Raw genomic sequence first — 16,179 nt, 5'->3', positions numbered from 1 at the left:
TTTCAGAATACTGTACTAATTTTGAGCAGGTATACATAAGCTAGAGATCTTCCCTTGACTTCGAGCATTCAATGTAAATTGATACGTATCTGAATAATGGGATAGAAAAAGATGAGCAAGTAATAAGCTGCAGTAGATAGCCCACTGTAAAAAAATCTTCAGCGTTTTGTGTGATTCTTCATGCAAGACAGAGGAACTGAAAACCAGTTTGGTTTGGCCTGCATTTTAAGGGCTAGATATGCTGGTATAAAATCACCCGTTCTGATGTTGGAAAGCGAGCACAATTTGAAGCAGGCTAATTTGAACCTGAGCTAGTTTCAAGCTGTTAATAAAAGAGTGCCCACCCTTTCTGTGCAAGTGATACATATATCACACACAGCCCTCCAAATGCACTTTGTGTGCAGAAACCTGTTCACTGGTCACGTTGGGTGTAGATCAACACCATGTTCAAATGTATCTCTATCTGGACATATAATGAATATTAAACTCCACTTCATTTGGTTGGCTATATTTAACAAAATTAATTTCATCCAATGAAAGGAGATTAATTTAGTGCAACAAGTTGTTTTTAATGAGTTTTTTTTTTTTAGTGGCTAGGTTCATTTGTTCATTTCATGTATGTGCACAAGGTCTCTCTTAGGTTTTCTTAATTTTGTTGTTGAAATATCAGTTCTACAGTAAGCCCATTCCTTCAGGTTTCATTAATTTCAGTTAAATCTAACAGCTTCATCCTGAAGTTCCTAGTTCTATAACTTAAGTGAAGTTCTGTTTCTGTTAATTGGGATTAATGTTGAAGAACAGAAGAATTCTTTTTATTATAACTTCTGAGGTTGTCTCAGATAGCTGAGATGATATATGATATGCATCTGAAAAAAAAAACGAAAGAAACCCTAATTATGTGCTAGAGGCAATATATCTGTTTTAGTTGAGCATGTGAATTTGATGCAGATAACTTTTGCCATTTACAGCCTTGCTGATAACTCCAGATGAAGATGTGACCTTATACAAGTCAGCACTCCCTGCGTGTGTGTTGCCAAGGATGGTAGACAGGGTTTTTTCTATCACAATTGAACATTTTCTGATTGCTGCTGAGTCAGAAGTGCAGAACTTTCACCAACAGTGGAAACAATTGCTTAAAGCAATTCATACAAAAGTGCTTTGGGGCAGAGACCCTGCTCCATGAGGAGCATAAAGGCATGTCTGGTAAATGTTCTGCTACTTTATTATGTGAACTAATAATATTTTAACACACAAATAATGTTAGTGTTGTATTCCGATAAATTTAAACTCGGTTCTTATTTTGAAGCTCAAAGTGCTTTCTGTCTAGAACTCGTACACGTGAAGATGTGAAGTCAAACGGGTATTTGTCTTAAAATAGCTAATGTTGTGATGATACTAGATGGATTTGTATCTGAAACTTGATTTTTTTTGTTTCAGGACATCAGGCATGAAGCCAGTGATTTTCCATGTAAAGTGGCCAAACATCCAAGAAACAAAAATAGAAATAGGTACAGAGATGTCAGCCCCTGTAAGTACACTTTCTTTTCCATTGTTTGTAACAGACTGTTGACCTCTAATGACTCTTAACAGCTAAATGTTCATTGTAAGAACAGGATTTCTTTTAGGCGCATAGGCCTCCAAGACAATTCTTTTTGTTAGTATATTTACTTATGAGATAGGTGTCACAGGATTCCATGATATCCATAGTATTACATCAGAGCAGCATGCAGTAGATTCTGTGTTTGTGGGCAGAAGTCTGAAGAAAGGAGCCTGTTTCATTGAATTCAAGAACTTTAAATTCTTAGGCTAGAGAAGAATGTTGGCCAAGGTAGCATTAAGAAAATTTCAAGTATCCTTTCTATTGCAGTGTACTTACTAGAGCATCCTTCTAGTCCATATGGCATAACTGCCCCTATGGGGAAGTGGGGAAGAGCCTTGTGTAAAACCTGTGACTACTAGAAAGGCTCAGCTAGTAAGCTCACTGGAACAGAGAAGAGGGAAAGAAGGTGGTACTGCTAGCATTGAGACCTGTGTTTCTGAAATGATTATGGTTAGATATTCTGCTGAATTCTGGTGAGAACCGTGTCTTTGAGCACGTGTCCTCTGTACAAGGCCCAGCCCAGTTTGCTGTTGCAGCCCATCTTACCTGCCACAATCCCGTCTACAAAGACAGTAACATTCAGACTTGCTTGTGCCTGACCTGCTTTACTTTTGGGGTGTAAGACAGGCTGCAACAACAAAACCACTGAGGGTGCAGAGGTGTACAGGACTGCTGTTCAGTGGTCAGCAGATAACACTCTATGTATCAGACACTAAAGAGAGCTCCCAGCTGGTTCACTGAGCTGCATTCTCTGCACTAAATGGGACGTCTTTTCCTCTCCAAGGGCACAGCACTGCTGCTTGTTTTAAATGTAGAGTTTTTATAGACTGCCTCTGGGCAAATGTCTTATCTTCTGTTTAAAAAAAAGAGAGTATCATGGGGTAGCAGAAAATTTTTATACTTGGTGATTAAAAGTTACCGAAGTCTTTGGGGTAATGGACTAGGACCTATTGCACATAGTTTGCTTTACCAGGCAGTTCTGATATTTGGGGTTGTGAGTAACAAATGGTTCCTTTTTGCCTTCAGATAATACTGCTTCCAGTCTGTTTGACTTTCTTGCAAAATGTGGGAACTCTTGCGTGGGTTTGTTGGTTTGTTTGGGTTTTTTTGCTGGTGGTTTGTTTTTTCAATCCCATGTGGAGCAAGCTGAGACTAAAAAAAGAGCAATTAAATTACATTTACTATAATTCTTTAATTTTGATCATTCTTTCTGTATGTTAAGGTGTGGTTGGGTTGGAACCAGTAACTAAACATCGGTAAGAAGAATAAGAAATCTCTGTTTTATTTGTCCAGTATAAATTTTGGCAAACCTTTCCCAGCTTGACAAGGTTATCAGTGTTGAAGCTGGAGAAGATAAGCAGTTGTGCAATTAGATGTATGTAAAAACAGTAGCTCAGTAACTGTCCAAATAGGTCAGTGTGATCTGGGTTGCAAGTGACTGCTGTGATTACTTCAGATGCAAATACTTCCATTCTTGCCATATGTTCTTGGAAGACAGAGTGCAGCTTATGTTCTTAAGTGCTCTGCTGCAGTGCTGTTCTTGCAGTACCTATATTGTATTTCCCAAGTTAACAGGCACCAGCCATCACTTCTGTCATCAAGCTCTTTTCATTCTTCTGGACAACTCTGCTTTTTTTCATCCTAACATCTGATGAGGTTGTGCATGCATTGTGCTCTGTTGCATATACATTAACCAGTGTTTTCTAATTATGCTGCAGTTGATCACAGTCGAATTAAGCTAAACCAAGGTGACAATGACTATATCAATGCTAGTTTGATAAAAATGGAAGAGGCCCAAAGGAGCTACATCCTTACTCAGGTAATTGATGGCAGTGGATAGTAAAAATCATATGCTGATTGGAGTTGTTTTTCATGGGTTTTCTTTAGCCTTGTTACATTCCTTTTCTTTATGGTAAAGCCAGTTAAATGTGTATAAACATCTGTGTGTCTATATAAATGTTTTACAGAAATGCCACAATATTTCTTGCTGCTTCCTGTCAGCACTGACTGACTTTTTGTAGAGTTTTGTAGCCACTTTGTATATTTGTCTTAGACCCACTTAGGCTAGAAGCTAACAGACTTCTAGAAATCTGTGTGTTGGCTTATGACATGCATCATTTACATGTGGTTGAAATGAGTCACATTCCTACTTGGAAGGTCAGCACAAGGGCTTCAGACCACTAGTCTTAAGCTGACTGATAAATTTTCTGAACAGAGGTGAACCTCTGAATTCCACACCTCTATATATAACAAATTTTAAAATACCCAGATACGCTGTTGTCTTCTTCTGAGAGCTAGCAACTGTGCCAGAACTCGTTTATTCTAAGTGTTTGGTTCCCTGGAGACTGTCCTGGTCTCTAATCTTGGACTTTTTTTTTCTACCCCTTCCTCCCACACTTTACATAAAAGTAGACTGGGATTAATATTTTCAAGCGACAGCTCTTCCTTCCTGTTTCTAGAGAATAAAGATAAATCTAAGGAAGAAGTGTACAGTACAGTGTTGAATAAGAAAGCAATTCTGTGCACACAGCTCTTGCATTGCTTATTCAGGACAGGGGAGGTTGATCACAGGGTTCAGTTGGTTTGTGGAATAGTCAGGTGTGTAGCTAACTGGTACTGGGTACCTGTTCTGATCCCAAACAATGGATTTGGATAGCTTTATTTAAATCCAGGCATTCTTTCTGGAGATCTTGGTCTACTGTTCTGTTTGAGCAAAGTGATGGCTGACAAATACGAGAGGCACAACATTGCTGGTGTGTTGCCAAAATTCAGAGCAATGGCTTTGGAGTAGAAGATAGCACAGGAATATAGCACAAACAGAAAGTTAGAAGGAATTCTACTTTGTGACTAGGTAGCAGTCTTTAAAAGGAGTAATCATTTTATTCACCCCCAAAGTAGATCCATGAAGATTCAGGGAAAAAAAAAAAACTTTGTTACTGATCTGGTATTGTTTTCAGTCTTTTGAATGTTTGTCCATTCATTTAGTAATTGTCAAGTATTGTGAATAACAATGATCTACTGCAGAACAGTTTAACACAGATGTTAATTCTGCTCTTAGTCAATGAGGCTTTATTTCCCCATTACTCTTATATACCTTTCCTAAGAACATTCTTTCAGAATTTTTCACTCCCAGTTCTCTTCTCGAAAATGAGACTGCTTCTCTCTTCCTGTTATATATAGGGGTGGAAGGATTAACTGTGCTTTCATGGGTAAATTCATAGTGGGAAAATAGAACCTAGAGCTCTAGCACTGCATTTTTTTTTACAATTTGAAATTACAAGTTGCTTGTTACTTGTCTAAATTTATTGCCTAGTGCAGTAACTTTTACTGAGGAATATTGCACTGACATTGACAGAAAATAATGCTTATTTCTGGTGATTCTTTCTCTGCAGGGACCTCTGCCAAATACTTGTGGTCACTTTTGGGAGATGGTTTGGGAACAGAAAAGCCGTGGTGTTGTCATGTTGAACAGAGTGATGGAAAAGGGATCTGTAAGTACTTACCCAGTTCTGGCTATGTGTTCATTGCATGTTTATGGTTTTTCTTTCTTTAAAAAAAAAATAAATAAGCAACAACAAACAACTTGGAGAAATTGGGGCGGATGACCGTAAGTAATTTTATCTGGGAAATTATGCCTAGAGTAGGCATAGTGAACTGATCTTAGTGCAGTCAGAAATATATTCAGTTTGTAATTGTAGGGCCTAATTTCTTCTGAACTTGGCTGAAATAAGGCATGAACGCAGCATGACTCTCCCCATAAACAGCTGTTTGGTCTCTCCTGCTAGCCTAGCTATCTGAATGTAGTTCTTTTCAGTGTACTCAAATTGCACCTCTCAAAGGTCGTTGACACCAAGTGTTCATTCACAAGCATTGTGAAATGGTTTTGAAGTAGAGGCACTTTGGCTCCCAATTTCCTTTATGCAATAAGAGCTCTTTTTATTAAGTATACCACCAAAGGCACCTTGTTTCTCACCCACTGTCACTGTTCTACAAAATTCATTAGAGGTCTGAGGAGAGTGGAGGTATGATTGAAAATACTTCACCTGATATCTGTCTTCAGCAGTGGTGTTCTGGGGGATGTCCACATCGAACCAGATGAGTTGTTGAGCCTGTGCTTTACTTGCTGGGGCAAGTGGGATATGGGCTATGTTTTGTCCCAGACCTTTTAGGACAGCTAGGCAGAAGACGAAGGGAAACAAAACAGTCAGGATTATTTTAAGTAATTTACCTTCAGAGAGATAAAATGTTTTGGTTCTTCTGGCACATGGAGTAGCTGCTGTCTTGAGAGGAAATGCCTCAGCCTCTCTGAGGGTGGAGAAGACAGGCACCATCAGCCATGGTTTTCATCCCTGGGTCAGAGTTCTGCCTCTGTGCTAATGCCACAGCTGCCAGTCTTAAAGTGGACTTGGCAGCTAGGCAGTTTGAGACAGAAGTGATGATAAAACTAGTGGAAATGCACATGTTAATAAATGCAGTCTTGATTTTGGAATGTTTTACTTTTTTTGTAGTGCAAGTGAAATCTAATCTTTAAAAGAAATGCAGTAACCATATTTTTCAATAGTTTCTTCCTTTTCAACCATTCCTGATCATTCTCTGTGCTGCCAATAGTTTTGAATAAAGTGTATTATTGTGATCCCTTAGGGCAGACTCCTTATACTTCTCAGCAAACAGCAGTGGGTGACCTGGAGCATAGCACAAGAAAATACCATGTGCAGACATATTTGGTGGAGAAATTAGACACAAAGACAGTTCCTGTCTCTTTAAAATTAATACAAATTTTTTTAAAAGTGCAGAGAATTATAACTGCATTCTACACCCCAATAAACTAGAGGATGTATTTCAAAAAAAAGACTAGAATTAGTCTGAGCAAGATCAGTGTTATTCTACCTGTGAATAAAATACTAAAGGGTTTTCTTATTTATTAAAATGCTGTCAGAAATCATCTTAGTCTTGAGAATGCTTTTCTTTTTTCATTGTTTTTCCATGTCAACTTTAAAGCCATATTATTTGCCCTTGAATAAAGGAGGTATCAGCCACGTCCTCACCGTGTGTTCAGGTATGGACGGGTGGTGGTGGCAGTCCCCTTTCAGAGGAGCAGTGCTTAGTGGCAGCAGGAGCAGCCCAGTTCTGCCAGTTGCAGTGTCCTCCAGATGTGGTTCCAGACTTTTCTATTTGCATTGCTGACGAGTTCCTTTCATTTTTTTTCCTGCGCACTGCAAAATGTGCTACTTTTTTGCTTGGTTGACTTATTTAAGGTCCTAGTATGTAGCAATCTTTGCAAAACTAAGCTGTCTGGGAAACTACCGAGAAAACTGAAATTCAGTCAAAAGTCGGTAGTGGGAATGTTTGCTGGATGCAGAGGGGTTTTTTTTGGCACTTTACTTTTAAACTATGCCATGTAAAATCAAAATGGTCTCGCTGCTATTTTTATTTTAGTGGTGAGTGGATGGAGTAACCCAAAATTTCATCTGATGATACACTTGCAACTTAGCAATGTTTAATTCTCTCTACGTGGCTTATTCGTGGAATTCATAATGCTTTTTCACAGTATGTTTTGCTCTTGTTAACATCTATCGCTTCTTGAAATTTAAGTATTTGACGTGAAGATAATAAACTGCAGAGTAGACTAAAATTCAGCTTTTGGCAGAGTGTGGTGAAAGCTTTTATACTTGGACAGTTATTAGATTTGTTTGTTTGTTCTGACACAAGCTAAAATAAATAATTGCTGTGGTGATTTTGATTAGATTTCATAGCTTCACATTCTTTCAGCTTACATGTAGAAGAAACACAGCTCTACCTAAACAACCCTAGCCTCAGTCTTCAGGTATTTTCATGAGTTCAGTCAACATCAAAATAATTTGACCCTTACAAAAGTTTGAGTGGTGATGCAGTTCTGCAACATAAAGGAAGGCTGATATTCTTCATAATAAAAACAGATCAAGAAACTTTCTCATAGGGAAATGTTGTATTTAAGGATTTTTATTCCTTGCCTTTTACACAAACATAAACATAGAAATATCTCCTATTTATTTTTAGGTAAAGTGTGCACAGTACTGGCCACAGAAGGAGGAGAAAGAAATGTTTTTTGAAGACACAAACTTGAAATTAACATTGATATCTGAAGATATAAAATCATATTACACAGTACGACAGCTAGAATTGGAAAACCTTACAGTAAGTACAGAAATTAGTGCCAGTCAGATTCTTCACTCTCTCTGAAGTGAGATTTGCCTCCTCATCAACAAGGTCTTGAAAGAGATGATCACAAATCATAGCAGACCTAGTTCTGGTGATTCTGCATGAGACTGATCTTCAGCCTCTAGTTTGTGTGTTGTGGCAATTAGACTCTTAAATATTTATGAAAGATTTGGGGAAACTACAGTTGTTTTTATGTCTCAGTCATACACTGAGTGAGAAGGTTAGTTTGTCACTACCTTTCAGAGACCCCCTCACTGAGCAGATGTTGTAGTGTTTTTGTGTTAGAGCTGAAATAATGGCTCTTACAGTCACACTACTTGTTTGTCTTGTTCTAAGGTTTATTTTTAGGTTTTGGCTGAAATCTTCAGGTTTTGCATTGACAGCCTTCCATCAGAAAGCAGGAACAGGCTTAGCCTTGGTCATGCAATGAGCCGTGTGGAGCTCGGTGCAAGGATCAAGCCACAAGCTTTAAGAGAAATAACTATCTTCTGCCCCTGCCTCCCTTTGCACAATACCAAAATACAACTATACGTGCCTTTTTCCTACCCTTCTCTTCAGTGCTGCCCTGTAGTAGAGCATAGAGAGCTAATCTAAAGCTCCTTGGAAAGCCTGGCTAAGAAAAAACACCATTAACTTTCATGGAATGCAGGTCACCAGGGAAAATGTCTGTGGCCCTCGATGGTGCTGAGCTTGGTGTGTGTGTGATGTGCTAGCCTGAGTTCCTTCTTTCCTGGTACTGCTCACTGCTGGAAGACACAGTTATTCCTTTGCTCATGTCTTAGCATCTTGCACGCTTCATTCTGTCAGGAAACCTGAGACAGCAGATAAGAATTTGACTAAATAATGCCCGAGTAAGAATTTAGCTGATGTAGTTTATGGTATGTATTAACTAAGATGTCTGCCTTAGACATGTTTGAATGTTGCAGTGTTCTAGGACGATGTGAGTACAAGTGGTTTAGTAGTCTTGGAAGGAGGTTTTCAGGCTGGGAACAAACCAGTAAAGGAACAGCTGTCATCGTGTAAGGGCTTTTTCTGCAGAAAGTGTGAAGGGCTTCTCTGACTTGAGGTACTTCATTTTGAGAAATCTCAGAGGATATTCTGTCATTAGAAACTGGAAGGCAGTAGAGCCAGTTATCTTGTGGTGGTACAAGCATCCAAACTGTACTGAAAAAACTAAATCATGTTATAAATAAGTAAATTAACTTCCCCAATTGTCTTTGCTCAAAACAGAGACCTTCACAGCAAGAGATGATTATTTGTAAGTAGTTTCTTAGCTGTGCAGCTATAAAAGCTCCCTCAGAGTAGTGGAACTTTGTCATTTGAATTTGTCAGCTGTTCAAAGATGTGGTGGAAGCAGTGTAGTCTGAGCAGCATACAAGCTGAGCAGGCACATGCCTCTGTTCCATCTAAGTCAAGAATTATTCTCAAAGGAAGTAGCTAAAACTTTTCCAAAGGCACAAATTTGAAAAAAAATTGTCTAAAATTGTAGACAAATGTCTGGAGCTAATGTCTAAATTTAAAAATGTCTAAAGCTGTATGTCTAAATATATGTCACTATTTGCTAGGAAAACGAATGAGGAATTGTGTTTGCTGACGAGAACATTGTTGTAGGCAACTGTGCTTTGAATGTTTCTGACCCGTGCCTCCAAGCCAAAAGACTTCCGAAATATTGTTTTCACAGATGCAGGAAACTAGAGAGATTCTGCATTTTCATTATACTACGTGGCCCGACTTTGGCGTCCCAGAGTCACCTGCCTCATTCCTTAATTTCCTGTTCAAAGTGAGGGAGTCTGGCTCCCTTAACCCTGCGCACGGGCCGGTGGTGGTGCACTGCAGCGCGGGCATCGGCAGGTCGGGAACCTTTTGCTTGGTCGATACCTGTCTTCTGCTGGTAAGAACTGCTCATTCTGGGCAACGTGCGAGTTCTGGAGAGTTATTTTGAGGCGTGGTCTATTGTAGGCTTACAAAGAGCTGTGGTATGTTCTGTGAAGTATTGTTGCATGCTATTTGCCATTATCTTACTCACATTCTGGTTTGGGAGTTTGTTCCAAGGCAGATCTCATTCTCAACTGGCCATTATGAGTTTGGGCAAGGAAAGTATGTTGTTTTTAGAGTGATTTGCAAAGACAGACTTGGCCTTCGTGGTTAATTAAAAAACCACTAGATGTCTGCTAAATAATAGTGTGAACTATCCTGAAACAATGCAAAACAAATATAATGTGTTTCCTTTTGCAGAGTCAACTTTGCCTGTAGGCAGGGGGAAATCGTCCTGACTTTAAGATAAAACTGGAGTTCCCTTGGCTTTATTCTGTCACTGCGTGACAGCAACTAAAACACAGAAGTCAGGCCTAGGTTAAAAAGTCTTTTTTTTTTTTTTTCCTAATTATATTTTCAAAACAAGAAAGACAAAAAGGGAAAAATGTATTATGTGTTGGAGGCCCACTGTGTTTTCTCCTCTCTGTCTTTTTAGAGGCCAAATAAATAGCAGCTGATAGCAGCTTTCTATTAGTTTATTAATTCTGTAATGTGGAGGATAGCATGAAGGCCGTACTACAAAATGAGTTGTTGTATTGAGTCTCATCAGAGCATAAAGCATATTTCAAATTTTTATCTCCAGATGGACAAACGGAAAGATCCTTCTTCTGTGGATGTGAAACAGGTTCTCCTAGAAATGAGGAAGTACAGGATGGGACTCATACAGACGGCGGATCAGCTCCGTTTCTCCTACCTGGCTGTTATTGAAGGGGCAAAATTCATTATGGGAGATGCCTCAGTGCAAGTGAGTGCTACTGACTGAGCAGCCTCACGCTGGGAGCTGCAGCTCTGCTTGAACTGTAGCAAATATGTGGGATGAACAGAATAGAAAGAAATGTTAAATTTCTTGCTTGATTCAACTTCAATAAATGTTTATATTACGGGGTATTAAATGCAATGCTTTACGGTCTGTCACAACCTAAAGTGCTGTTAACAAGAACCTTCAAAAAAGTACCTGTAGCATAAGAAGTGGTCTCATGTACATTTCAACACTGGGATCAGCGTGTAGACAGGCTGCATTGGCCTTGTCTTTGGTTTCAGATAAAATATGCTAATGTGTCAGAAGCTTAAGTATTATGATTAAACCTTGCAAGTTTGTTTTATGGTAGGCGGAACCCTAGCAACACAGAGTCTATTTTGTGCTATTTAAATTTTCCAGAAGTAGATTTAAAATTTCCTGCATTTGTAGCAGTTGCCTTCTGTGTACTGGATGTAGCTTCAGTTTGGAGTTCTTGTTTCTCTTCCCCCTCCCCCCACTCCTTTTTTTTTTCAAAGCAAATGAACAGCCACCCTAAGAATAAATTAAAAGTAGAGTATGAAGACCCTGTCATGTTAAATTAAAAGTTTCAGTAGCTTACATACAAGAAATGGAAAAAAGCTTAACAGGGCTTTTCCTTCCCTGAAGGAACAGTGGAAAGAGCTCTCCAATGAAGACCTGGACCCACCCCCTGAGCATACCCCACCGCCTCCCAGACCACCAAAGCGAACCTCCGAAATGCACAATGGAAGGATGCACGAACACACGGAAGTCTTGCTGAAGCCTCAAGCAGTAGAGGAAGAGGTGAGCTGTTCCGTCAGGACTGTGGAAGAGATGGTTCCAGATGGCAGAGCTCATTCATCTGTGCCACTGATCACAGACAGGTAATTCATTTCGTTTCCGCCTTTTAACTAGCCCAAGAAGATTGTCCAGTTGGCTTATGGCGTGGAGAGGTTGTAGGACGCTTGCTCAGAAATGGCATCTCGTGCAGAAGGGCCTGAGCAGACCTGGGTGTGATAGTGCACTGTGTAATAGCAGTTCCAACCCAAAACCTTTTCAGTAAGGCTCTAATGCTCGTGTTCATTTAACTTCACACATAGGGCAGGGCCCCTTGCAGGACCATACAGGAATAAGAGCAAAAGCAACAGCATAGTGGTGTGGTTTCATGATGGTGGTTTGCATGGGGTGTGTGTTTGGTGGCAGAGGAGATCTTCTGCTGCTCGGGGGTGGTGTGGGCCTGTGGCTGAACGCTGGGCTGACCACCTGCAGCCACATGGAGGATGGTGACGGTCACTGCAGGCAAAGCTACCTTTGATGAAAGGAGCCAAAGGGCCTTCAGAACAGAGAACTTCTCTACCTGTCATCTGAACCTAAACTGTAGACTAAGGAACGTGCAGAGCACTGTACCCTGCTGTGGCACCACTAGATGTCACTCCTGGTTGTCAGAATGGCATGGAGCTGGCTGGAGTCTCCATGCACCTTGGTGGTACTGGAGCCCTTCAAGTTACCTGGTTTTACTCAGAACAACCACGTGAACGCCACACAGAAAGACAACAAAGTCAAAATTAAACCCCAAACCAAACCCCTACACCCACCAGGGCTAATCAAGGGGAAATTTAATGTTCCCCCACGAGATAGTCTCCTAACAAGACCACTTCAGCTTCCCAGAGGCACACTGGAATAAAATACCAAATTTTAGTATTGTCTGCAGGACTCTTGAGTGTTTTCCACAGCTGCAGCTGGGAGGCTTGATGTCTGTAACTGAGCTGAACCAGTGACTTTGGGAACTGGAGACTGAGGAGATGTTTCCTATAGTCTTTCTTCAAAACCAACCTCTTAATTTCATGTGGCAGAGAGGCTGAGACCATGAGCTGAACCTGTTGTGTCCCTCCAAATTCTGCTGGAAGCAAGGAGATAAACCAAAAGTGCTTCACTGCTTGGCATAAAACAAGGTTTCGATCAGGATTTTTCTTAATTCATCAGGGAGATTCCAGAAGTGAAATACTCAAATGACAAACATCTTTACTAAAAAGAAAGGAAATCTTGGAAATAGGAATGGACACAGATGGAAGCCTAGATACAAAAGAAGGAAATGTTGCAATGATAGCACCTCCCTCTTTCTTCCCTCTGTGACAATGTAGTTCTGTTACCAGAACATTTGCCTGGGCTGTGAGATGCTAGCTGATGCTTTCCAGGCCTAATGAGGAGTATGGATTTAAATCTGGTGTCCTGTGTCTCCTCATTAGCTATACAAATCTGAATTTGTCAGTAGAGAAATTATTTCCTGGAAATACTTCCCACAGTGTAGTTTCAATGAACAGAATAAATATTCAGCTCTAAAGTGCTCACAGATTCAGTTGATCTCATTCATTTCTAGTGTCTTGTCTGAGGTTGGCATTGAGTCATGCTCTAGAACTGTCATCAGTGATTGCAGAGGCTGATTAGACCTCTATCTTTTACCTTGCTGAAGGCAAAGCCCACCTTACACAATGCTTCAGGTGTGCTAGGAAAGGCCAGAGTCTGAATCCTGAGCTCCCTCATTCCCTACCAGTACTGCTGCTGCAGGATCAGGCTCTTGTCCTCACACATGGGACAGTGGGGCTAGAAGTGGGGAAAGTGACACTTGCTGGACAGGAGCAGGAGGGAATGGAGAGCAGAGGATCAGTCTGATGGGAATGGGTGCGGGGCAGTGCGAGGCTGGAGGAAATGCAGGAGAAGGAAATGGATGTTGTGCTGGCAGAGATGTGAGAAGCAGCAGCAGAAGTCTTAAGCATGTTTATGTTCCTGCCCAGATATTCTAGTGTCTGGGATGAATGATTTCCCAGTTCTTCTATACTTAAGCTGTCAGCAGATGTCTAGGAAATTCCCCTGCAAAGCATCTACCTGCTGGTTACCACCCTTCTGGTTCTCAGTGTGGTGATGCTCAGCTCTCTCAAGTCAGCTGGAAGAAGTAGATATAAAAGGTCCTGCTCAGTTAAGAAGCCTCTTTGGGTGTCAGTATACTGCCAACAGCCAGGACATCTCGTATCTAGAAACAAAAGCGTATTTAGAGAGATTCATGGTGGGGATATCTTCAGCTCCATCATAAAAAGTTAATGCAATGCCACTCATTCTGAGTTATGGCTGCGTGAGCAACCACAGGTCCATCACCTTTTGCCTTCCTGAGCAGGTGCTTAATTTTAGAGCCTTAATGTTCTCCTGACCTGGATGCTGGTTTGATTTGTGCAAGTTCACTCCCTATATCAGTGCAGGTGGCAGAGTTGTGATGACCAGTGGAAGTAGGTGCTGTTTAAAACTAAGTCAGCTTATTCTTTAAAGGACACAAAACACTTCCAAGCATGGCTGTTGATGACAAGCACTGTTCTAAACCTGTAATTTGGTAGCCAGAACTGGTGACAAGCTTTGGGTTGTCATCTGCCGCACCTCCGGATAGCAAGAGCTGTCAGCTTTGTCTGTGGTGGTCAGTGGGTGAGGCCATGCTCTGGAAGACTCTGTTCTCCTAAACTACTAAATCAGTACTGACTATTTATTTCTTTGTCCTTAAGCACTAGTCAAGACACTGAAATTCGGAGGAGAACTGTTGGTGAAAATCTGCGTCTCTCACCCCACAAAGAAGAGTCGATGAAATCAGAGAACTCGGAAGAGGATGAGGAGAACATGATGACAACATGGAAGCCATTCCTGGTGAACATATGCATGTTCACTTTCCTCACGGCAGGAGCTTATCTCTGTTACAGGGTGTGTTTTCATTGATGGACATGCCAGCAAGATCGACCCTGCAGAAAACACCGACGACTTGATGGGTCTGTAATAAGCTTCTCTGAAAGCAAGCTAACAGCGGGGCGTGAGCCGGTCTGGGCAGAGGTAGATCTTAGGTTGAAAGGCCAGAACTTTGGTTAGGGCTTAAAGAGAGAACTGAAGATGCACTAGGGTTTTATCTAGCCCTGTGGTCCCAAGAACATAGTATTCTAATCTCAGGGCCTTAAAATATTCAGGAGTAAGCAGAGAAAATGCCAAATAGTCTGTTTTCCTTTTTTTCTTTTTTTTTTTTTTTAACTAAATAATAGAATTACAACACATTGTTGTTTTTAGCCTTTTTTAAAAAGCCAGTTCTTTTTCTTTTGTGTTTCAGAAAAACTAGGCACAAGTGAAACTTGCTTGTACTCTCCAAGTGTTGTAACCAAATACATGACTGATATTGAGAAGTTCCCAAAAAAAGAGAAAGAAACCCACATACCTGAAGAATGTAGACTTTTTGGGTGGGGAGGGTGTTTGTGGTTGGTTTTTTATGTTGGTTTTTTTGTTCGTTTGTTGTTGGTTTTTTTTTTTTGTTTTTTTTTTTTAATTTGCTTCACCATTAAAGACTGAGTTGTGGGCAGTGCCTGTGGTATTAATATATTTAATCTTGGCATAACTGTTCTTGAAGAGCTTATTGTTTTACATGTGTTTATAGAAACAGGCTTCTGCATTTCCTCAGGGTATCCCAACATGTCAAGCTCTTTTTTTTTTCCCTTCCTTTTTTTTTTAATTTTTAATAAGTGTATCTTCTCATTGACTTTTGTTGCACTCTACTTGCACATATGCCTATTTACATTGCACCATCCTTTGTACAGCTGTTTTTACTTTTATATTCTGGGTGAGAAGAGGTTGAGGGGAGGGAGAGAAACAGGAAGGGAAATTCAACCAAAACATATCCACCAGCATTTTGCAGCTGTGCCGATGGCATTCAGAAGGACCAGTTCTTAAACCTCATCATTTGGAATGTAAAATGCAGTTTCACTCTCCAGCTGCTCGGTAGAGAGTAGTGTGCTTCCTGCAGGGGCCAGAGGGGGACTGCACTCGCTCCTTGCCTGCAGTGCCTCAGGAAAGCATTTCAAGAAACCCAGAGCAATTAACGCTGTGGCAGCTTCCTTAAAACGTAAGAAGTTCATCAGAAGATGTCTTAGTTTCTGAATGGATCGTTTGACTCGTGATGCAAGCGTTTGGGTGTTCTGCTTTTTTTAAAGCAAAGATTTAGAAGCCTGGCTTTAGTTGGGCTGGAAGATAAGGACATGGCCTGAGAGGGCGAGTCCTGGGGTGAGCTGGAGCCAGGCTGGGCCAGCCCTGGGCCACGCTGTGCTGGTGCACTCCGCTCGGGCCTTGAGTAAAGTGCTTGTAAATAAGGATTTGGGTGCATTGGTAGAACTGTGGCTGGAAACTGGCATTGCACTAAGCAGTCTTAGTTGATGCTGTTCCTCTCATTAGTACCAAATTATTCAGTTAAACCAACGATAGCAAAGATTTCTTTGCTTGTGTCCTGGCGCAGAGGGTTAAGTTGTAGTGATTGAAACTAAACCATGACAGCTGATTTGCAACAGTGTTACTAATCAGTTCTTTTTATTTTTAAAGGCTTTTCTAGATTTATAGCACTTAACCACAGTTCTCAGTGCAAACATGGCTATGGAGTAGCTTATGTGAGTCTCTCTCCACTCCATATTTATTTTTGCAAAGTTGTGTGTAGGTGTAGCTCTTTTCCTTCAGTGAGTAACTTGGTGAACAGGTTGGGGGGCAGCAGGGGGAGTTATTTCTATTTTGTGTTTTGTTAAGCTTG

At 40.7% G+C, this 16,179-nt stretch overlaps 1 protein-coding gene across 1 annotated transcript; it reads left to right on the top strand.

The window, feature by feature from the left end:
- The first annotated feature begins 1,434 nt into the window (after nt 1–1,434).
- On the top strand, nt 1,435–14,847 carry PTPN1 (protein tyrosine phosphatase, non-receptor type 1). Its single transcript, XM_008940681.1, has 8 exons — nt 1,435–1,528; nt 3,319–3,419; nt 4,993–5,091; nt 7,637–7,774; nt 9,480–9,689; nt 10,416–10,577; nt 11,238–11,473; nt 14,135–14,847. Exons 2-8 carry the CDS (start codon nt 3,384–3,386, stop codon nt 14,340–14,342), a joined length of 1,089 nt encoding a protein of 362 aa, XP_008938929.1. The 5' UTR covers nt 1,435–1,528; nt 3,319–3,383; the 3' UTR covers nt 14,343–14,847.
- Nucleotides 14,848–16,179: the final 1,332 nt, after the last annotated feature.

Source organism: Merops nubicus, unplaced genomic scaffold (genome assembly GCF_000691845.1).
Source record: "Merops nubicus isolate BGI_N331 unplaced genomic scaffold, ASM69184v1 scaffold6580, whole genome shotgun sequence".
Taxonomy (NCBI): Eukaryota; Metazoa; Chordata; class Aves; order Coraciiformes; family Meropidae; genus Merops; species Merops nubicus.
The sequence above is the reverse complement of the archived record's forward strand: the minus strand, read 5'-3'. Positions and strand labels throughout refer to the sequence as shown.

Coding starts and splice junctions, on each gene's coding strand:
- PTPN1 (XM_008940681.1), top strand. CDS start 3,384: ATGGAAGAGGCCCAAAGGAGCTACATCCTTACTCAG. Junction 10,578..11,237: donor TGGGAGATGCCTCAGTGCAA/GTGAGTGCTACT, acceptor CCTTCCCTGAAG/GAACAGTGGAAAGAGCTCTC. Junction 11,474..14,134: donor GTGCCACTGATCACAGACAG/GTAATTCATTTC, acceptor TTTGTCCTTAAG/CACTAGTCAAGACACTGAAA.